Source organism: Chroicocephalus ridibundus, chromosome 9 (assembly GCF_963924245.1).
Source record: "Chroicocephalus ridibundus chromosome 9, bChrRid1.1, whole genome shotgun sequence".
In the NCBI taxonomy this organism is placed as follows: domain Eukaryota; kingdom Metazoa; phylum Chordata; class Aves; order Charadriiformes; family Laridae; genus Chroicocephalus; species Chroicocephalus ridibundus.
The window spans coordinates 29,513,251-29,537,908 of NC_086292.1; the positions used below are offsets into that span (position 1 = coordinate 29,513,251).

The window sequence follows — 24,658 nt, forward strand, 5'->3', positions numbered from 1 at the left end:
TCTTTTAGCTTAAGCCACACTATAATGGGGAACGTGTAATTAACTGTTCTACACAGTATCACAAAAGGTCAGATTCAGAAAGGATGAAAAGCCCTGTCTTCATATTTGCAGATGGCACAACGCAGCCTTATTTGCATTTCTAAACACTATTCAAGACATGCACAGTAGATCTCTACATAATAAGTGCCTAAAGAATCCAGATATGTACATAGCTAAAATAGAAGTAGGCAAACACCTAATTGCTGTCTAGTGCTGTGCATCACAGGGAAAGTGGGGGAGTAAGTGGTGTGGGAAATGCAAGGAAGCACAGTAGTGCAGAAAGACTGATATTTCTTTGTTGCTTTGTTTTTCTACTCGGTTCCTTATTAAAGTTTTCTAAGCTGTTAAACATAAGCAAAAATAAAGAATCATGAGTTCAGTAATAATCTATGCATAAGCCACATGATCATTAAAGTCTCAGCAAATGCTACATACAGCCTGAACGATACATCAGTGCTTCCTTCATTTACATGTAAACCTTCATATCCAGCTGAACTTGACTACAGGTGCTACAGAGCAGGTAGTTGTACAGTATTTTCAGTTTATAACTGTGTTCACCAGTAACCTCTCAAGACAAATAAAATTTCTCTGTGACCATCAGATTCTACAATTAATGCAGAATTTTTCAGATTTACTTCACTCAAGAAAGGAACCGTCTTTTAAGTTAGTCACCCTGTTAGTAAAACGCAAATAATTTTTTTTTTTCTTTTTTTTTTTTTTTACACCAGCATTCTTATTTACCTTATACAAATACAACAAATAATAGGACAAACAGCTCTATGTCTTCATACAAAAGATGCTGGAGCTAAGGGGAATTTCAGAACCCCTTAACACTGTTGGATATTTTCAACCCCATTTGACTTTCATTAAGTCAACCTGCTCCTGTGGCTTTGAGGAAGAAACTTCTTGATTGTACAATATGGTGAGATCAGCCCCCAAGAATCAGTGTCAGAACAATTGCCAGAGGTACAGAGTAGATGCAAAACAAAAGCAACCTAAGAGCAAACACTTACCCAGTCACTAGCGTTCAAGTCTGTTTACCACATCTCGAACTGTGGCTATGAGGTTCTCATTCTCCTGTGGGTTAGCCATAATAATACTGTGCAGCCTATTCATGTAGGAATCAATAGTTTCCATTGTGGGTGTTTCCCCGCTACCTATAGTTAACATAGTAAAATGAGCCACAGAATATTTAGATGACGGCAGAAATTCCAAAAAAGTTAAGACTATGCTAAGGGTAATTTGTGCCAACATAAAAACTGCTATAGGAGGTGATTTTGCCATGCACTATCTCTTGTGACAGATTCTGTAAAATTATATCCTCCTAACTCTGCAAAGTGATTAGTACCAAGGATATCAGGACTAATAAAACATGTCTTTCTTTGGTTTGGGTCTCATAAGTTGATTGTAGCAAACTCCTTCAGGTGGGTATTCATAGTATCTAAGTGAATTCCCTGGCATCTGACAGTTCAGATGCAGCATTTCTTTCAATCAAGGAATTTCTCACAAAACATTCTCACAAAACGAGTGAAGGAGAGCAAGGATTCTTTATTAGGAAAAGAAGAGTAAGAATAGTAAGAAAAAAATGCCATGTTGAATTGAAGCACTGACACTGAACCTTCCCCTGCATGCATTTTAAGATTTCATTATTTAATACAACAAAAGCTCAGAAACAGCCAAGATCATAGAACTATAACAGCAGGCCACGTGTTGTAAATTCACAGCATCGTATAAACATCTGAAGTTAAATTTCACATGTCAGTCACAAGGAAAAATAAGTCTTACCTGGTAGTGGGACTCCAGCAAAGCTGGTTGTGAGTGCTTGGCGTAAAGTCTCTAGATGCTGTTGTAGCACTGTGTTGCGGCTACGCTCTTGTATCACATCCACCTCCAGTTTCTCCACTGCAGTACGCATACTCTCAACATGTTTCTGCAGAGCAGCATTCCTCTCCTCAAACTCCATGTTGGATTTACGCAGCTGCCGCAGCTCAGCTTCGCGCGCTGTGAATATCAACCCATTCCCATGTAGTCAAAAAGCTATAAAAAATGTATCTATGACTGGTAGGCAATGAAGCAGAATGTTCTAGAGTGCTTAACTGATGATTACAAATGGTGCAGTTTTGGTTTATAGATGAAAAAGCATCATATCATGAAGCACCAACGGTGCATACAATAGTACTTAAATAGATTTAATTTCTAGAGAGACAGACAAAATAGAAGACATTCAAAGCATCAGCATGTAAGTGAATAGGCGAACTGATTAGGAAGGAAGACTGCAAGACTGATTTCAAATGCATTCAGTATGATACAGCTTAGCAGCAGTGAAGAGGCCTACAGACAAGATACTAGTTACAAAAATACATGTCTGTTGATCATCAGGAGAAGTATCTGAATCTGAAGGCTGTTCAATCAAGAAAGTCTCCAGGAAATCTGGCAAAAAAGTCCTAAACTCTTGGGACATGCAGCTATGAAAACCAAACAGAGTAACAGAAAACATATCAGTAGAATCTTCCACATATCCAGGAGAAAAAAAAATAATACTGCTAACCACCATGAATCTTAATCATACTGTTTGTTAGGTATTTCTTTATCCTATAGAACAGCAGATCCAGCTTGGAATAGCTGGAAAAACAGCAAGTGGAGTTTAAACATCAGAAACACTCTCCAAAAAGGATAGTTTCAGAAGACAAAGCCAGGAAAAACTGCTGTTGCAGCCACTGTGTTCATATAGTGGTAAGGTAATATCAGAAACACTGACCAACTACACCTAAGCCATTACTTGGGCTGAGACAGGAGAGTGCAAGGACTCTTCAGCTGGACAGCACCTCACAAAAACATTGGAAAAGCAAAGAGGTGGTGGCCCTGCAAAAGTTTAAGTTACCTTTACTGTGATTCAGGAACTCTTCTGTGAAGATTGGAATATCAAAAACAGATCTCTCCTTTGTATCTGCTTCCTTCTACAAAAGAAAAGAAAAATACATCACTAAATACTGTTCATTTTCAGGAATTCATGAAATTGTTTTGATCAAGAAAGTAGAAAGAGAAGGGAGACCAAAAACTGAGGCAGATAAAGAGATGGATAGATGGGAGACACTTCTAGCTCCTACCAAGAAAGGACAAAAGGTAGGTCTCAACTTTTTAAGATATAGGTTTAATAAAAGCCATATACCATTATCAAGAAATATAGCATACTAAAAATATACCCTTTTGCCCTAATGAAATGACACATCAGAATCATTCATTTTTAAAACTATATGAATTCGTATATATTTTCCACTGGAAAGCATTCCACCATCAACCAACTGACACATTCTGAAATAACCTATACAGGAATATCAACAGGAGACAAAGCAAGCAAAATGCCCAGTAAGTTTCATGGTTCTTTGTCTTTCACTACCTAAGTGGAAAAGAAAACAGCCCGGAAAAAGAACAGCTAAAGGAAAAGTAAGCAACTTTTCCACAGTGTACCCATTCCACATGTCTGTTCTAAACTGGAAGAGATGTCTTTTTTGAAACATTTATATGGATGCTGCCATTAATGAAAGGAAGTGTACAAACATGATTTGTAAAAATCTATGCAGAAATCTGCTTGCAGGATATGTAGTATCTTGGAAGGATAACGATGAATATGTATAGGCATATTTTGCTGTTATAAAGCAGTCGTTCACCCTGGCTACAGCAGGTATGCATTAATGTGAGGAGGGCTTCAAGGAACTGGACTGTTGTCTCCTGAACACTGCAAAACCAATGACTGCAGATTTTTTTCACTTTAAGACACAAGAGAAGTTTGTCATCTTAAGATAAAGCCTGTAGTCAAGGGTTTCCTGTCAACTTTCAGATCTCTTCACCTAATTCCTGGTAAAGTTGGTGAATTCAACTATGTGAACTTGAGGCTATTAAAATCTAAGAGAGCATTTCAGTGTAGAAGATACGATGCCAATTTATAGTTTGTGATTTTAGTAGGCTTTCTTTAAAATAAACAGGAAACACTCTATACTTTAGACAAAAAAAACTTGATTTGACTCAAGGAAAAAAGCTACCATAATACACTTCAGTCACCATTTCTACATGTCAAAATCAAACAGAATTAATGCTTGTTTTAAAGTCTGTATTGCTATTGACAAAGACAATGCAAATTGGATTTGATAAACTGCAGCAACTACAATCAACCTGTTAAAATAGAAACAAAGTTAAGCATGAGAGAAACTCTGTGGAGAAAAGCTTTTCAAACCTTTCAAACACCTCAGCTGATAATGTACCATGAATTCATCCTGCAAAATTATTTAGTGTCAAATATGATTTGGTGCCCAGCAGAAAACCTAAATGTTTGACAGCTGATAAGGGAATTGTGGCACCTCAGCTCAGAGCATCATACTGGTGTCTGCCACAAAGGAGCTAGATGGGGTGAGCTGAATGGCATTTGGCAGTCAACCAAGACAGACAAGACTAGATGGAACTTCCGATACTCTGCCTTTACCTGAGGAGATTCTCAAACGATTGTTTTTAAAGTAAAAGATAAGCTGAGTTTTATTGTCTCATAGAATTACACCTGGGAAGCTCTGCATTTGCTGAGTGAGAACTCAAAGCTCACTTGGCCTTAATCAACTGAAGATGCACTAGAAACAGGTGGGACTAGATGGAAGGGGAACACACCTTCCCAGCTCTGAGAGACACAGTAGCATGTCACTAGGAGTTCATGATCACACATGCTCTTCATTATAGCTTTCGTACTTGCTACTATAGGGGAAAAACTCACAAGTAGATATTTAGAAATGAGAAGTCATGTACAGAAGTCTGCATAAAGCATTCATTTTGTAGGAACACTGGCTCCTAGAGAATAAATAGCAGAGGAGAGGGTACTGTGAAGAGGAGAGGGTATTCTATTTGCAGACCAAGGATACAAGTTCTTTAGTTAAAAACAAAAAAATATTAAAGTGATCAGATGATCACTTCTGTTCAGCTTCTGAAAGGCAACCAAGAAATTCTACTAAACAGAAGAGTGATAATGAAAACCATCATCGCTCTTCCATTACAGAATACATTACCCAGCACATAAAAGATCCTCTTGAGAACTCAGAAGTACTTAAGCTGCTCTGAGGTTCCCTCATGATTAAAATCATAAGGTTTTGATTACCTCCTATTGAAAAGGCCCAGTCTGATCAGGTTGCACACCATTTTGTCATCCTCCAAATTAAAAGAGAACCAAAATTGTTTCTATCGTTTGCCTTAAATAAGATAGAGATGCTTCCAGAGTATCAACAAATAATAACTTTCTTATCTGGCTATTAAAAGTGAGATTGATCTTTGGAGGTTCCAGAACAAATCAGATTTGAAGTTCTCAGAGACATGGTGAAGTATGGTAAAGAGAAATATGTGATTTTGGGGGGTGGATTTAAGTGCTTCTTTCCTTGTATGGTCAGGTGCAGACAATGTAAGGAACAGATACAATATACATAGTACTTCATTAAAAAAAAAAGTTCTCAGAGTAGATGGTTTTCTTGTGTGCTCATACTACAGCAGCCATTTCCCTATCTTCCAAGGCTGTAGATACTACCAAGCAATGTCTAATCTCACAGACTTGTATGTATAAGTTTTTGAAATCTTGCCATTAAGATATTGACTGCATCATGACTGCATGAAGTTAGACCTACTCTGACTCAAACAGCTTGAGGAAAGAAGCAATAACAGAACAATGGAGAAGAACTAACAATGGTTCAGTCACTTCTGATGACAATTAATAGTTCCAGTCTATATTGTTATGCCATATTTATGAAACTAAGGTTTGGAGGAAGAAATATGTTCTGTACCATGCCCACAGATAAGCTCATTGAGACAGTGTCTCCATGGTTTTCATGGCTATATGTTCCTATTATAAGTTCGCTCTCATCTTCCCAAACCTCATCCTTTTTTCACTTTATTATAATTAGTATTTGAATTGTTCATTGCCACACTTTCTGGAGGTCATCTTTATATACAATATTTATAATTAGTTCAACACTGATTCATAGAAACTAAATCACGAACACCTACGTGGAGTGAGGCAAGAAGGGTTTCCTTGACCATATGTTCTTATATTCTCTCAAGAAATAACTAAAACTTAACCTACTAATCACAGACACAATAATAATAGTCAATGTGAATAAGAGAAAGCAGCAACACAACAAGAAGCTTTAGTCTGACTTCCAGTAACAACTTGAGTATATACTTCTAAAAGCAATCTAAATCTTTTCTGCTTCTTCCTTGTCTGTGCATTTGACTCCTTTGCAGAAAAGATGTGAAAGCATATCAGGAGATAAGCATGTGGAATTTTATAACATAAGGGTGAAAAATGCTAAGGAGTCAAAGGTGCAGGCTTTCAGAAGAGGATGCCTGCCTAACATGTTGCTAGCTCAACTGTGTAATAACTAACTACCTGATGAAGCTTAAAAGCCACACAGGGTATGGAAGACTCCTTTTTAACCACATTATGATGTGAGATTTCAGCAATGACAGCTTGAGTGAGAAGCATAAGAGGTAAGACCCTGAATTTGTAGTTTGACACCTGTATAATTCAAAGATCATGTAAACATTACAGTCAACCTAGAACTTGAAGCCTTCGGTAATCTGTTTTTGTACAATTAAAGACAAATTTAGATACAGTGACTATAGAATCAGAAATCCTGGGGACCGTGTACTTCTAAAGATTTAATTTACTGCAAGTACTTCCTTTAAGAGTTAATAAAAAGACATATTGAAAACATGGTAACAAAGCATGTTCCTGGAAGTGAAACTTATTCTCCTTAAAGTAGACAAGACCAGTAGTTGCCTCTTGGCTGTGCACATCCTTGTTGCTATTGTAATGAACACATTAAAAAGCAACTTGATTGCTTTCCCAAGGCAAAAACCTCACAAAAAAACAGATCTTTCAGAAAGGCCTACTGCTTACAAGTGAAGCGACTGTGTATAAACAAGACTTTCATTGCTTTTTGTTTGCAATTTATTGGTAACCATAACAGAAACTCCATGGCCCTTGGTAATACAATTGGAGGAGAAAGTTTTAGCACTTCAAGGGGAGAGATACCATAGTCAGCCAGGATGTACAAGATTTGTGATATGTCTCAACTAAAGCATAAGCATCTTATCTCCAGACATTATTACTCTTTTCCAATGTTTACATATGGAAAGGGAGGTGGGTGGGCAGAAGGAGGTTTAAACCAGAGATCTCTCAATGATTCTGTTACTTCACCCATTTCCTTCTCAAGGAAATTCATGCATTCAATTCAAGCATTCATGCGGCTGCAGAAAATCAGTACCTCCAAACAGCAACCTAAAGGTGCTAATTTGGAAGGTTTACCTAGGTCACGATCTATTTGTAAGTTTACCTCAATGTTTACTTACCAAATAAAAATTAAAATTCTCTGCTTCAAAAACTTTCAAAGTAAAAATTTTGCAAGTTGAAACTCTAAAACACCAGATACTTAAAGGCTCAGTTATACTCGCTCTCACCCACTGATTTATTTAATGTTACGGAACAGATCTATGCTTTAAGTGTACCCTACACTCCCACTTTATAAGTAGGATCATAAGTCCAAGAGTTACTAAATTTCATTTTCATCATACTAATGTTACAATAAGACTCAGTTGTTTCTAACTTTTGATCAAAAAATGGATAGAAAGAGGAAGAATTCATATTCTAAACCTCTGACTAGGGTCTTCAACTGGCATAAACTGGTTTTTATTGACGTCACTAGAAATTTTCATCATCTGAAAATCTACCCACCGATGTAAGGGTAGAATGAAGATGTTTACCTCATGATCATGGACTTGCTGTCTTGCTCCATCTGAAAAAGAAAAAAGAGTCAAGAAATACCCCAAGATGCACAAGACTTGAGAAAACAATAACCAAAGAATTAAAGCAGTTACACAAACATAATCACACAAGTTATAGACAGAAAACTTGTGCAGCTTTCCTAATAAGTCACATACAATCTGTGTCTAACTTGGATGCTTTTAATGCACATCCTCCAATACAATCTAGATACTGTTAAATTTACATAAATCTAATCAGTTTACACACAGCTGATGCAAATGCCATAGAAAGAACACGTTTACATTTTAGCAAGCCTTAAACGAAAGGCTTCTAACGAGTGTCATGCTACATGACTAGCTGGGAATCTTCTGTTGTTCTCGCTAGGCATATATGTTTGTCCCATTCAATACCTTGTCTGTGTGATTTGCCTTTTTGTCTGTCCTGTGCTTTCCTGCTAAAGACTTTGTAGGCTTCAGTCTTCTGATACTGCTCCAGCTCCCGCATATAACGCTCCTTATCTCTATCTGCTTCATCAAGGTATCGCTGAAACAAAAAAGTCCAAGAGTTTCAGGGAGTTTCCTCCCCTTCAGGAGGAAGGGAAGAAAAACAACTTGTCAGATGAAGTGCTGATCCATTTCACCTATACCTATGCAAACAGGAAAGGAGTGAAGAAGCAATGAGAATGTATGTGAGATGCAAAGACAAGACTTCTGGATAAAATTACTGTGTTCTGCTGTCCCTTTTTCTTTCTCTATGTTTTTTTTTTTTAATTCAAATCACTTTTCTGTTAACTTTTTTTGTCAGACCTAGAAGTAACCTGCTAAGCTACTCAACTCAACTGAATATTACCTATACATTATAGACCAAACACTTAAGAATTGCCTTTCTGTGGCAAGGATTAAGTGTCACCAAACAAGAACACCTTAACAGATCATGCTTTAAGGTTCAGATCTGTAACAGTGGCATTCCAATACACTCTTGTTTTCATGCCCTCCAGACAAAAAGCACTACCATTCTACAACCGCACACTTCGCTCATCTGAGAGGTGAACAAAACTTCATGGCTATTGGAAAAGAGTAGCATAAAGATAAAAGAGCCTAGGTTATGTCAATTTAAGCTATCTGCATTTAGGTTAAAAGAAATCCTTTTTCTAGCCTGAAGATACTTCACACTTCTGCATAACAGAATGAGCTTAACCAAAGAATTCTTCAGGGGAGCTGATGAACTGAAAGCCAATTAGGGGGTGGTTGCAACACTTACTAATGTGATCCTTTAAAAAAAAAAGTCACCTTCCCCTTTTTTTGCCTCAAGGATTTTAAAAGTCAATGGAAGTAAGTTTTAAATCACAGTGAACCTTAGTCACCTGGTATGCCTTTTATTTTCATTAACTCATCACAACAATACACGTAACAGTTATAAATTCCATGCATTTGCAACACTGTTTTGACCCTGCTGAGGACACTGTTAACATTCTGGATTGGGGTGCAAATTTGGTGATGCTGGGTTTGCATTGCTTTTGGACATTGTAATCTTCCATAAGACATTAATTCTTCTTTTCTATGTCCAGCAATGTGCTGCTGAAAGAGTGAAGTAACTGAGTTAAAAACAATACACGCTTTTCTTCCTTAACCCGTGTTTTAGATGGATTATTTTGAAACAGTAAGAATGAGTTCTGCCACACTATCTGTAAGTAGGCGTCCTAGGTTTTCTAGCACAGATCTATACAACTCATCAGATATTTCCCCATACAAGGGAATAACATATTAGGGTGTTTGTTTTATGAGTATACCAATGGTCTTTTTCTGGGAGAGACTCATTATTTGGTCAGTCCAGTCAGCTCAACTGACCTGTCCTTATGCTCGCCAAATACAAAGGGAAGTAGCACGACTACAGGGCTGGAACAGGGGAAATGCGAGACTTTTCTATCAGACAGCTAGTTTGCTATTATTGCTGGAGATCAGCCATATCAGAGATGCTTTTCCCCTGGATTATGGGACACTAACCTGCACAGCAGTAGTATACTCTGACTCCACTGCTTGCTTCAGGAGAATGACTTCATAGTTGTTAGCTAACCAAATCAAGCTTACTCAGCTTCAACAAGAATTTTGGGCTGTTGTATGAGAGATGCGTGTTCCGAAGCAGCAGTGGCCTTCACTGCCTTAATAAAGAAGGGGAAGGAGAAACTGAAGGGAAGGAAGTACTCAGCAGTCTTTCCCTGACCCACTATAGGTTAGAGACTCACAGCTTTACTCAAAAAAGGACAGATTCCCTGGGGACAGAATAGAGATTTGAACTCAGCCTCCTTTTTCCTAGGTTAAAATTCTGTCTCAGACACGATAATATGTTAAGACATTCTGCCCCTCTACCCCCTGCCCTTATTCCCTTCCCACCCACTTGCAGCAGACAGGAACATCATTCTCACTACTGATCTGTTACCACATCAGCTACTTTGCTTTGACACACATTTTCCATTATGGTTAACATGCTAAGCCTATGCACCATTTTATAATATCTCTGTATAACTTTTATTCTACAGTCTTAGTAAAAAGCAGCAAAAGGAACTCTTGTTTTTGCATCGTTCCATTTTTCATCCAGCCATGATAAAAACTTTCCTTGAAGTATTTTCAAAAACTTAAATGTCCTGATAAAGTCATACAATAGCATCAAGTTGCACTGTGATTTAACTACTGCTTTGCTCTAATCTCCAATTGGCAATCAGGTGTGGACAGTAAGATACCCATTACCAATAACAATGTCCACTCCAGAAGCAGTTAAAGATCCAGACCCAACATTGCCTTGGGCTTCACTCACACATCAGACAGTGCAGAAGGCCACTGTCCTTTCTGGGTCTGCTTGTCTTACTCTAAGACACCAGATGTTTATATGCATTGATAAGTTTGTAAAATAAACAGAACTGCAAAATCCTTCAAGCAGCTCTGAAATCCCACCAAATTCTCCTCAGCTACAGTGAATAAATGCCTGCCCCATCCTTCCAATGGCTTTGGCCCTGGAAAGTGGCAGGTCTCAACTGTATCTGAGTTACATACACCATTTACATCCAGATGAATTGCATAAACTATGGGATGTCTCACAAGAACACTCCTCCCTGTTCTGAACATATTCTAGCACTATCTAGAGGACACAGTTCTCCTCAAGTCACACCTGTATGAGATGCTACAGCCCTACCAGGATTCATTATTTGAATTCTAGAGCATCTGTGCCCCTTATTTTGAAATATATTCCTAAACACAACTTTCATAAAAACCCTATGTTAACTTCCTCACTAAACAACAATATTCCCATTTAACAGCAATCACAATCCAACAAGGAAAAGGGAGTTTAATGGTACCCGTTTCTCCTCAGGAGGCAGTTTACTCCATTCATTGCCCAGCATCCTGGTGATCTCTGGGAAAGGGACTTCAGGCCTCTTCGCTCGAAGCTGCTCCCTACGCTCATTCATGAATCGCACATACCCTGTAAGGGGGGATTTGGGGGCATTGGTGTCCCTAAGGGGTTTCTTCCTCTTTCTCCCTTTGGCCCAGCCTCCTCGTTTAGTTCTTTGCTGCTGCAAAATGAAAATGGAAGAAAATTCAGATTGAGGGAAAAGAATTACCACCTCTGGAAGGAATAAATATTCATATCTCAAACATTTTCATCAGGAGTGTGTTGCCACAATACATCCTCTCCATGGATGTAAGTTTCAAACCTTACTTTAGAGCAATCCTGACTGTCCTCTAAGCAAAGCCAAAGTCATCTTATTGTGAAGAGTTGTTTGCAGTATCTCCTGGTCCACAGGGACAATAAAATAACATTTGCATCAACTTCTGATTGTAAAACCATGAGAATTGATAACCCAAAAAATTATCATCCTAGCTAATGCAATTGCAATATTTTTTTTTGTTAGTTGTTTGTTTGGGTATTTTTAATTAATTATTCTCACCCTCACTTACCATCCCCTCCAGTCATTTGCCTCAGTATTACATTTGGAGAGATTTTTTTGTATCAGTTAACAATTGTTAACAAGTTAGTTTGCCCCTTCCAAATCTTTCACCTTCGTGCATTATGTGCCCAAAATGTGGGTGACAGGACAGTATATTTCCTATTCTAATCTATTCTATAGGCTTTCTTTCCCACTAACCGCCTCCAATAGAAAGATGAACAAACTCCAAAGGAGGGGACATTGGCACACTGTGAGCTCACAGGAATGATATAATTATCACTCATCCTCCCAGCTTCATACTACTACAACAGCATTCTCTGGACTATGCTGTTGTCTTATGCTATGTACACACAACTCTTTCAGTACTTCTAAACTCTCCCCAAATCAACATGTTCCTGCCATCATGTTACCTTTGAAACTAAAGCTAAGTTTCCTTTCTGGAATTTTACTACTTCCTCAAACAAGGACCTCACAGCTGAAGACAAACTATAAGGAGGAATATCAAATGCATCTATCAAAAAAACCAAAACAATTTAATGTCAAACTTCAGTTCCTTCATGATTTAGTCACCAAAAAAATCAGTGCAGGATGGTACACAAGGTATAGCCTAAAGTATAAACATAATGCTTTCAAATACATCAGTTACTCCCAGAAGGGTACAATAGTCTCACTTTCCTGGCTCACAAGAGACAAAATAAGTTGTGGCAGCTGAACATTAAGTCTTCAGAAAAAGACTGAATGCAGTACGAGTCTGTGGACTCTGCTGGCTGAATGTGTGCTGTTCTCTGTACATTATGACTGCCAGCTTTCCTTGGCTATCTGTGTGCAGCTGTGCAACACAGGAGAAAACCAGAGAGAATCAAAAGATGAAAATGGCAAATGGATGAGAATTTGTGATCCTATTAAAAAAAAATTCTGAAAAGGTAAGAAACTACAATGACAAAACTCCATGCTTTTGCTTCATTGGGAAGTCACTATTATTTCATCTCACCTCCTCCTCAGGCTTCTGCTCAGTGTTTTCAGCAGTATTAGAGGACTCATTTTGCAGCTGCTGAACCTGTGACAAATCCTCCACCAAATCTGGGTTATTCACAGACTGTGAAGTTCCACCACTGAATGAAGTCTCAGAATGCGCTAATCTGAAAAAGCACATAATAGCAAAAGAAAAAAGTTTAATCATCATATTGCTAAATCACTTCCTTCCTAATCTTCTAGAACATGGAAAAATGTTGCAAGTATATTCAGTGCTTACACTAACAAGAAAAAATAATAGTTTTTTTTTTTAAAGAGTCATTTTTGTAGAACTGGCTGTGCCATCCAATCAACTGTTACAACTACCATAGTTGCTATGGGCTTTCAAAGACAGTTTGATTTTTAAATCAAATTTGATTTTTTTTTTTTAGTCAAGCTTTTGATTATACAAACATTTGTCAAGGAAGCGAACGTTTGGATCAGAAATCAGAACACATGAATGCACGCTTCTTCAAAAATACCATAAGGAATTTGAAATGAATGGTCTCATCTTCAACCAATATGCACCTTTCTGGATGCATTTAATGTATTTCTCCACAAATACACTTAAAGGTTTGTGGTTGTGTATGACTTTGGATTGAACTTTATTCACCACAATCTCCTATTGATACATGTGGGTATTTAAAACACAAATATGACTAGCTCCCAACAGGCTCCTGAATGGCTGCTATTTATTTTTTCTGTGAGACCTATATCAATTAACCTTACTCCAAGAAAGGTCAAGCTGTCTTGAGGACAGGGTGGGGGGAAAGCAAGTGAGCAGAAATATTTCTGAAGGTAGATTTCTGACAGCAACAACTCAATAGTCATTCTCATCACTGCACTCTGTGGACAAATTAATAGAAAATTTTGGGACTCATCTTAGATTCTAATCTGTTCTTGAGCCAGGCTAAAGATTACTTGACCTTGCCCAGTCACATTCATGAGAATTACTATAACAGCAGTGTATGCTTCAGGTCTACTTTGTTCATTTACTCTGATCTACAGCTGCTTACATGCACGCCAAGCATTTTAAATATTCAAAATAGTGGTTCCTGCTAATGTAGAATACAGCTATAGAAAACAAATATGTAAACAGAATTGTTAGTTGAATGCCTATAGGAAAATTTGTCTTTAACTAGAGAGAACAGCATATTTTCATTACTCACTATCATCAGCAATCGGGACATAATTACCGGTAAAGACACAAGGGCTGGAGAGATCCATGCCTGACTTTCAGATACCAGGCTGAGTTCATATTACTAACAATTAGAGAGGGAGAAAGGGAACAAAGCGTACACACTCATATAAGTTAATTACATTTGGTAAGTGTCAGAAAAAAATAGAACAATACAGTTTCTTAGAATCACTGTTACAGTTTGAAGAATGTTTCAGCTTTCCTATCTGTTGCCCCTTAGCAGGGAAGCTTTCTAAGCTACACATACAGGAAAAACTTCAATGTGATGTAGCCATTTGTAGTGAAAGCTGATGAAACTCATTCAACACATTAATACCTCTTAAACACAAACCTTATTTGAACACGTACCTCATTTGGCACCAGCGAGTTTGAAGTCACAGATACATAAATCCAAATTCAGACCTGACTGAGGTAAATGCCTCCATATTCATTTTTATGGGGCTTTATCTGCCTGCAAAGTCTGAATTTTATTGCTTGGTGCTTTACAAAACAGAAAAGAAACTTGAAGTATCAAAACACAGCAAGAATCCTATGTATTCCTAAAAGACAACTTCTTTTGTCATTGATATTTCAAGAGGCCATTGTTTCAGTCTGTAAAAACAGAGTCAGTCTGACAAAAACAAAAGGCAGCCGTTTCTCAGTGATTTTCAGAGATCAGCGAACACTAATCTTTAATAGAAATAATTTATTTAACAGGGAGCACTGTAGCAAATATATACTCTCCCCCTCTGCCCCTATCATGCTGTTTAAATTTGTCTTAAAGACTAAAATCTTAGGGAAGCAAATTTTTAAAGATAAGAGATGTTAAGGAAAAGTGTCATCATTTCCATCAGTTCAGAAGAGTCCTGGTTTCTCCTAAATAGAGTCCTGTGATGTTCTATCAAGGCACAAGGGAGTGTTGTAGGATTCATTTTTGTTGGTTTTATTTGTTTGGTTTTTTAAATTACTTAGAATGCCCTCTTCCCACTGAAACAGTTTCCCTGCAAGCCTAGAGATAGTATCTATCAGCTGATGGTTAAAAAGAAGTAGTTGCTTACCCAGTTACTGTAATTTCACTACCTTCCTTAGATCCATCTTCATCTGCAAAAACAGAAGGAAGCGTGGAGCCAGCCACCAAGTTCTCCATAACTCTGGTTAAAAAAAAAAAAAGTAAAAAAATTATCTCATTGTTTCCCTTTAGCAGCACTTCAGTTTAAACATCACAACATACCATGGATTTTTCCACCCCATAAACCAATTGGCCAGTCATAGCTGGTTGGCCTCAGGACAGATCCTACAGGCAGCTGTGCTTAAGGTCAGAGAAGAATGATCAGAAATGATGCTTCAATTCAGAGTTTCCCTCTTAACTGAGCCCTGTACCAATGCCACAGTGTTGCTGGAAATCACACTGTAGAATTCTATTTTACTCCTTCTGTTCATCCTCAACTGTGCACCCTCACAAGTTTCTGTGTTGACCCCAAAAGAAAGTTGAAACTAAGTCCCCCCTGAAGTTTCAAATTAAGATTGTAATTCCTTTTCCACATTCTCACAATATATCTATGCACACAGTTGAGTGTTATTGCTAAGTAAGAGAACACAGCAATGTTAACTAGATCATTTTAAGCTTCAACTCCCATAGAACAGTTACAGAAGCAAGCAGTTTAAGACACAATACTCATTCAATACAAACTTTCCAAGTTAGAGTTAGTTTCTTTTGTATCCTTATAGCCTGTCATGGGACTTTGATGCAAGATAAGAAATCAAAAGAACAATTAAATTAATTAATCCCCTTTCTCACTAAAATACAAAACTGTTGTATTGTACAGTAAAAAAAAAAAATCCCAAAACAAAGAGCCTTAACAAACTCACTCCATGATTACAAGTTGCAGTTTCAGCCCATTTTAAAGGGTCATACAGTTAATCATGAAATCACTTTTGATGAACTAGAAATTAATCAATTTCATCAATTTGACGAAATTAGAAATCACTTTTGATGAACTAGCAGATATTCAACTTGAGTATTGCTATCCCTTTCAGCTAGTATACTTGGGCTTTAAGCTTGGAGACATTGATATGAATTATAATCTTATGCTCCTTTCTCTTGGATTGGTATGCTTTCTACTCAGCATTGAAATTAAAGTGATCCAAGACACAAAATCCTGCTCCATGTTTTTAATATTATATGTGTTTTCCCACACCCCACCCCACTTCCACAGGTAAAGGTTTTCCACAAACAAAAGTAATGACACCATTTCTTGCATCTTATATCACTTGCAGGTCCCTCTCACAAGTACTACACCTGATATGGCACAAAACTTGTGCCAACAAACCAGTGAATACAGCAGGCCACCCAAACAGATGAGCACTGTGCTCCTCCTCAAAGGACTCTGGATGCAAGAGACATTTATTCCACTGCTATATTTGGTTAGAATTGGTCAAAGGACTCAAAAAGCTACTCTCAGGAACCAAGAGCATAATCATACATCTGACATTCTGTTTGGAGATCATGAGCTCTGCTCTATTCATTTTATGCCTCACTTTGAAAACACAGGAATGTCTACCCCCTTTAGCAATAGCTCTACACCTGCATAAGCTGCTACAGATGTTGATAAATTAATCTCTGGTAAATCTCCAATTTGTTCAGTTAAGCAAATGTTCAGTTAATGCTCACAGTAGATCAATCGAAGGTCTCCACAAAGCAGGCATTATGTCAATCTAATTTCCACCATGAAGTTCATTTAAGTTTCCAAACAAGACTATCCTTCCTACAGAAAGAAAGTGCGAGAAAGAAGAATAGCTACCTTCTCTCATTTTTCAGACATTCACCCTTTTCTCTTCTGCTTTTCTTCTGTTGAGATCCTTAGATCATCTTTAAGAATCCTATCATTTTGATACCTTTCCTAGAAAAGAATTAAAGCTACACAGACTGCCTCTTGGTCTTTGACATCTAGCAGAGATATATAGAGAGAGGAAAGGTGTGTATAGGAAAAACTCAAACCGTAATGAAGAAATTTAATTCCTGCTCTACCATTACAAACCATGAACTGAGTATAGTTTTGAGGCCTCAGCCTCAAGAGAGATGTGGCAAAGCTCTACGCTGTCCAGTAAAGGGCTGCCAAGTTGGTCAGGGGCCTGGAACGCCTGACCTGATAAGGATGTTGAGGAAACTGGGTTTGCTCAGTCTGACAGAGGAGGCTAAGGGCAAATCTAACAGGTGCCTAAAGCTACCTGAAGGAAGTAGCAGAGATGACAGAACCAAACTCTCATTAGTCATATTGGCTTTGCAAGTTCAGATTGGACACTAGGAAAAAAATTTTCCACCAGGAAGGCAGTGCAGTACTTGAACAGGTTACCAGAGATGTGGCAGTAAGTCTAACCTTGTAGATGCTAAATGCTCAGTTACACAAAGCTGTAACTGACCTAAACTAGTGTTGGCAATAGTCCTGCTTTGAGTGGGAGGCTGGACTAAGATAACCTCCAGATGTCCCTTCCAAGCAACATCTGCAGTTGTCTGAAACGGAACTCTGCATTATGTTTTCTTTCATATACGAGCATCTCTGGCATAAAAAGGAGGAAAACTCAAATAATACAATGTTTTTAGGAAAAGTGGCAAGATACTCTGGTGGAACATACAGGATTTCAATTCTTAAAGAAGAAGGCGCAAACAACACTTCCTCACATGTACAAAAGAATCTACATCAAGGCTGGGGCTTTATGTATTACAAGAAAATCTGAAGGTTCAACTGATTTGAAGAATAAGCTCCTCTCTGATGCCCAGAAAGCTGTTTAAGCACAGCTACTAAATACACAACAAATTGCTTCATGCAGTTGTCAAGTAAGAGAGTAACGAAGATTTGCTTTATGTTACACAATATTCTAGTTTTGTCAGTCAAGGGAAGAGTTAATATAATCCAAAAAGGAAGCTTAAGCAATTAGACTAAAACCTTGCAAATATACATATATATGAATGAAAGCTTTATGCAGGTCTCAAAAAATAAACCAGCTTTTTTTGTTGTTCAGGCATCTCCAGCAGCCTTCTTGGGGTCAAGGACCTCTTTTCAGCCTCACCATGTCAATCTACTGGCACTGAGCACACCCACACATGCCTTAAAACAATACATATTCTCTGCATCTGAACATACCATTAAGAAGTGCTTCTGTCCCTCATGCCCGCTCTGACCTTCCCATCACATCCCCAATACCTCTGTTCACATCTGGACCTAGTCAGCAGCAGCAGAGTCTAAGGTTGCCTTCAAACTGTGGGGAGGCAGTCAAACAGCAACCTTAACAACATATAAACAGAACACAAACACAGGAAGCTGGAAGAACACACACTTCATTCTTTCATCATTTTTTTTTAATTTAACCCATATACTATAGATACACTTTCACTTGATACCAAGACACATCCTAAAGAAAATTTAACATCAGTGAATTTACAATGGCTTATGATCTATTCCAGCAAGCAAGAAAACAAGACAGCTTCCCAAAAGCTCACTGAGAATGGATGAGAACCTACACAAGCCTTTCAGTCACATTTCTCATGGGTAACTGTCCCATGCCTTTGCTCCAAAGCTACTATCTATTAGTTTCAACCCCACTGCAGAGCTACACATTCATTTCAGAGATGTAACAAAACAGGCAAAACAAAAACCTGACGAAAAAACAGTAATGGGGAAGGAAGAGAATTGCTGCTCTCAAGCCTTTACAGAATTCACAGGACTCGAAAAGGATGTTTTGTAAGTCCCATCTAGATTCATTCTGAATATTTGTGCAGCTTTGTCAACTTTAACTCGGGCTAAAGCACCTAATAAGAAAAATTTGACCCAATTCAAGGCACAAGAAACAATTTTTTTACACTTTTTTAATGGTTAACACATGTATTCCCTTTTCACTTTTTACCCATCTATACCCAATGCAAAAATAAAACTGAAACGGACGTTAAACTCCAAACCTTTACAAGCACTACAATTCAATGCAAGTAAGCACCACCTCCAAATAAAACCAATTCAAACTAGAGCAGCTCTGAGTTCACTGTATGCTACACCGCTAGCTGTACTGACTCAAGGAAGTAATCAGCTAAGCAGGAATACAGAAAGACTGATTTATTTATTAACAACAGCATTTAATAAAATGCTTGAAGAACCGTGATGTATTTTGGGATAGGTCAGTTCTGGAAGATCCAGCAATTAGCAAACACTACAGCCAAACCAAAACTGTAATGCTCAATCTGACCACTACTTTGAGTTTCCATAGAGATTCTGCTTCCATTTTAAGCACAACACTGCTCAACAAGAAACTTTGTTCTCACAGTGCCAGCAGCAGGCATACACCTCCCAGTCTACTATGGATAAACTGATACAGATAGCAATACATTTTTCTGACTTTGGCTTAGTTCCAAACACCCCAGGCTCTCCTGTGCACTGATTTTACTTCCAAGTGCAAACTACACAGGAACTTGAGATTTAGGGGTTTTTTTCCCTTGTATTTTCTACATCCAGCGTAACAGTGGTCAGTTGTGGAACAGCAGCAACAGCCTGATCTACAGAGGCTGGAAAAGTTTTTGGGTGTCTGGTTTGGCGTGCACCACCAACCAATATTTAAAAAGGATTACAAAAAACAAATGCAAAAACACAAGTAGAAGAATCAAGGAGGAAGAGTGCAAAATTGAGCTCCAGAGAACAAAACAGCATTGTGTGTGCAAAAATCCAAGATAAGACCACAAAAAATATCAGTGAAGAACAAGCTTCCTAGCATTTCATGCTCTCAATGTTTAAACATTGATAACATTTCCAAAGATCCATTAGTCACCTATACCAACATTAGTTAAGCCTCTTTATGAGCCTAGAGAAGATTCTGCATTACCCTAAGCCATCAAAAATCTGGCTTAATTTATCTTTTTCTTTCTCTCCCTTCCCTCATCTCTCAGGAGAAACAAAGGCTTCATGGTCCAGAAGATCTACAACAGTTTTCTGTAACTTTCAGTGTAAATTTTCTAGCTGGACACCTCACTTGCATGCAGTGAGATATCATACTTAATACTGCAGTGTACCAACATGTTTTGACAGTATTATTTGGGAAATAAAAGAAGCACTGATACAGCATAAAGATCTAAGTGCTACTACATATATCAATACACAGGGAAGAATCAACAGTAGGTAATCAAATACCTTTCAAAACCAGTATAGTTTGAATACCTTTTCTTAATTTCTTCTCATACTAACTTTTGTAGGCTATACCATATAATTGTAATGTTATTCTAGCAGGAAAGATGAAGTAGCTGAGCTGTATTTTGAGTAGACTGAAAGATCCATACGATCCAATTTCTAGTCACATCTATACAGTAGACAGGAAAAGTTAAAAGAAGGCAGTTGTAAAATCACAGGTGAGGACAAATCCATGATAGGGGCTAGGCAGAATGAATGACACTTCCATTACATCATTACTATGGTCGCATTGTTAACGATGCTATTATAGGGCAGCAGACCTAAACACATGGATGACATGTAGTCTAAAGATTAAGTTTTTGTAAGAGTCTTTTATGCATGCAATAAGGGTAAAATTTGTCAGATTCAACCTTTTCTTCAAAGAATCAGATCATTTTACTCAAACAGCAAAGATGCCATTTAAAATGTGCAATCAAGCAATATTTATCTAGCAGACCACCTCAGTGTAGCACATCTGCGTTCTTATTTTTCAAAGAGGGAGACTAGAGAGAATAGAACATGTTCATGGCCAGACTGTTACAACAATGCAAGCTACAAGCAGGCATTCTCCTCTGACACTGTGCACTCTCATGGCTCACGCCGGATGAAGAAACAGTGTCTTCCAGACATGAAGCAAAGCAATTACTGTACACTCTGCAAAATGTTCATTGCTCCCACAAAATGTAACTTGCTTTGCTTGTGTAAAGTGATTCACAACATATGTGAAATGAGGCTGGACTCTACAGTGTCTGCACAGGTCTGGTCATACAGTAAGTCACTATCAAATGCAAACTGACTTCTTACTCATCCCAAGGCTGCATGGAGGCTTAAGATGGCCTTGACGACTGGAAAAGAAGGGTGAAAAGAGTCCTTTGCAATGTTGCCTTTTCAGTGACTACATTGCATCAGATGATCTTAAGCAAATTAAAAAAATAAAATCAAGAATTGCTAAACTATTTAGTCATCCAAGTAAAAGGTTATAAATACATATTTATTACAGTTAAGCATATTTAAATATGAAGTTAGCATCAGAAATCCAATTTGCAGCCTGATTATAAAACACTGCAGGAGTTCTAATTACCTCATTGCCTGTTCTAGTTTTAGAAACATTACTGCTGAGTGGAGGATTTTTCTCCCATGCTTCCTATTCCTGAAGTCTCTCATTTGCCAGAACAAATAGCTCCAAACCTTTACCATTCAGATAATAACAGATTAAAAAAAAAATCTTTATGTCACAGAAGAATCATCGTATTCCTTATCTGTGCACCAGAACCCAAGCACTTCATTGTGTAAATATTTTAAATTCAGATTTATTAAGAGAAAACCCTGAAGGATCATCACTTCCCGTCTGTCCACATGTAGCCAGAATATCAGAAAGAAAACTAAAGCAAGTACATCTCCAATTAAAACCACATGCTTTTGGAGCTGTCAGAGGAAGTTCAGATTCTCTCGACAGCAGCATCTTCTTCCACCAAACTGGAGCAGAAGCATATTATCCAACATGCTTGACTGCAAAAATCAGATTTGACTTTTTCCCCCTACAGGCATTCAACAAAGGTCTTTGTGACTTCAGGAAAACTGCAAGCCAAACCTAATGGAATGAAGGCTTTTCTGTCAGACCAGAAAATATATACCAGCGAACAGCCAACTGCTTTTATTTTTACTTCTTGCCAGTAAAAACAAAGAAACACCAGAGACCAAAATAAAGACTTGCAGGAAAAAAATCCAGAGTTCCACTGCATTTCCAAGCAGTTTAAGGAAAAAAAAAAAAAAGAAAGAAAGAAAGATGTAAAGCTTAGTTTTACGCTTAGTTTATTTGGATCTTTGTGGCAAATGCTAACAAAGCTATTAATACTCAAACCTTAGTTACAGCTGCCAAACATCTGTGAAAATGGATTTTTTTGTGGTTTTTTTTTTTTAAACCAAACACAAGTGTTGAATTCTATATTCTACTCTTTTTTATATAAATGCATTTGGATGGGGCATATACAAGACATCCCATATATATATATAACGTTCTCCTGTTTTCTGGAATTTAAGCCCTTATTTGCACAGGAAAGGTACGTACTCAACTCCGCAGACAAAAGCAAGAATAGCTCAACACTGAATCCCCTCTCCCTTCAAATACTTAAAAGAAATTTTGCATCAGCAATAAACGAGCTTTTTAGATCACTCAGGGAAAACAAAACCCCACAGTGAAATGACTGTACAATTAGTTGTGCTATCCAGCTAAAATCAGTAGCTGTGGAACAGGTACCCAGAGGAAAGGCTTTGTCATCCAGCCTTTCATCGCAGGTATTAAGCATCTACAGATTAGGATAGTTCATTTTATTCTGAATTTACTTTCTCAATGGTAGTATCAGTTGCTGTTTAAAATAATACCACTAACGTATACAGCTCTGCAAAATTCATTTAATCCTCGTGTTACAGATCTCACAAGAGAAAATACAAACCATTCATATCACAAAAAATAAGTATCAAAATACATGTTGATAATTTTAATTTACTTAATCACTCTACCTAAATCCATCCACTATTTGACCACCAGGGACAGCACTGGTTTTGTAGTTTGTCCATAAAAATCTCCTCTCAATTTCCAGTTGCTATAGGCAATTTAGTGTACCTCTTCACCTGCTCTGTCATTTGAAAATTTTTCTAGGGTCTGAGGACCTCATATTTCACAGGACAAAGTTTTCCAATAGCTACTGTTACATTAACAAGGCAAAAGGGATAAGCCATTAAAAGCCCACAACCACCAACTATGTAACGGACACACAAACCAAACCTTGAGCACAGACACTTCTTTGAAACCACAGTGATTATAAATCTTCCAAGACTTTACCAGCTGCTAGTTTCCCCACCAGTAAGTAAATAGTTACTTTCCTTCAAAAGTTCAGTTCCTCTGATCATTTATGTCAGTAAGACTCAATTATTTCACTGTTTGTGGAATGCAAACATAGAAGTGCCAGTTTATTAAAAAATGTAAATGAACAGACACCATGAAGTTTTTCATGGTGTTTGCCCAGCTCTAACATTTACCAGCATCACACAAGTGAAACAAGAAACACTATTAATTAATGCTTGAGGACTACTTTGATTTAAAATAGCAAACAAGTATTCTGAACTAGAGATAACTCTGAATTGTCAAAGAATCCTGATTGTGACTGGCCAGTGAAACGAAAAGTTACATATTTGAAAATGAAATAATTGAAGAGTGGATACACCTGCTGGGATTGAAAAAGTTGTTTCAAAGCTATTGTAGCACATTTGCTCTCTCTCAAAGCCTTGCTCATCACAAACGTTGTCAGGGAAGTACAGCATATGCTCCCAGCTCGCTTGAATTCTGGGAGAGGAAACACTGGCTGCTGCCACAGCGGAATACAGACTGGAATTTCTCATGCACATACCCACCAAAACAAGTCTTTACTGACCATTTTACAGAATATGGGGTTGAATACTTCGGATGTGAGAACGTACTGAAAAAGGGATTGAGTATATACTTAAAAAGAATGACTCACCACAGGCTTCATGACCCAAGACAAAAGCATCTACTCTGACCTAAAAAGCCACAAAGACAGCATGGAATTGGGTATTTTAATGCACTGATACGAGTACAGGGACAAAGGTTAGAGGAAATGAAGTGTGGGAAGAACCAATGATTCTCACACAAAACAGGCAACTAATCCTGCCTGTTTTCAGAAAAGACACATCTTCAGAAAAAACATGACATGCCAGATTCCATACATTTTTGCTCTGATTTTCTTGCTGTTGCCTTGCGTTATTCCAACAGAAAACAAATGACACTGAGGAAACCAAAACCTGTCATCTAGAAGAAATCACAATCTTTAGATAGTCCTAGTTGTGCAAAATAACAAATACATAACCATCCACTCTGATCTGCTATTTCTTTCCTTTTAAAAGATCAACAGAACTGATACTAGCAAATTGTTTCCAATAGCAAGAATAGTGAAGATCTGGATTGGACTTTGTTTCTAATCTTTTCTTAAAGCTCTCTGGTAATAGACTAATATGTATCAGAAATGAAAGTTTGGATGCATATTGCATGAAGCACACCAAAATCCCTTTTCAGCCAAGGCTCTAAGACTCTTTAATTTGGGATTGTTTCACACACATCATATCATTGGCATCATAGGATAAAAACTGTATAGACCTCAGAAACAGACGGATGGAAAAAATAATAAGGAAAACAAGCACAAAAAGCCAGACAAGGTTCAAGCAAGTATCAAGATACCAGTGGACGCCACTTACAAAACCTTGTCTGGATTCATGAAAAGAAATGAAACAGAAATAGAAATGACAGCACGATCCTGCCAAAGCATCCCATCTCCTGGAGAAGCAGATAGCTCCTTTGACCAGTGCTAACAAGGTTTTGAAGTTGTCTGAGGCCACAGATGAAATGTGTAGAGACAAGCACTATAGGGAAAGACTACATCCAAAACATGAATAAGAAAAGTTAGGGAAATGGAAGAAAGACT

At 37.7% G+C, this 24,658-nt stretch overlaps 1 protein-coding gene across 3 annotated transcripts in view; it reads right to left on the bottom strand.

The window, feature by feature from the left end:
* HMG20A (high mobility group 20A) overlaps positions 1–24,658 on the bottom strand; it is a 45,562-nt gene that overhangs the window by 4,086 nt on the left and 16,818 nt on the right. For all 3 annotated transcript variants that reach the window (XM_063346533.1, XM_063346534.1, XM_063346531.1), the window contains 8 exons: positions 15,015–15,107; positions 12,760–12,907; positions 11,178–11,393; positions 8,239–8,371; positions 7,828–7,859; positions 2,921–2,996; positions 1,825–2,040; positions 1,053–1,196 (listed from right to left, as the gene is read on the bottom strand). In XM_063346533.1, the coding sequence (XP_063202603.1) occupies positions 1,060–1,196; positions 1,825–2,040; positions 2,921–2,996; positions 7,828–7,859; positions 8,239–8,371; positions 11,178–11,393; positions 12,760–12,907; positions 15,015–15,103 (1,047 nt within the window). In that variant the 5' untranslated portion in view covers positions 15,104–15,107 and the 3' untranslated portion in view covers positions 1,053–1,059. The remainder of the gene's footprint in view (positions 1–1,052; positions 1,197–1,824; positions 2,041–2,920; positions 2,997–7,827; positions 7,860–8,238; positions 8,372–11,177; positions 11,394–12,759; positions 12,908–15,014; positions 15,108–24,658) is intronic.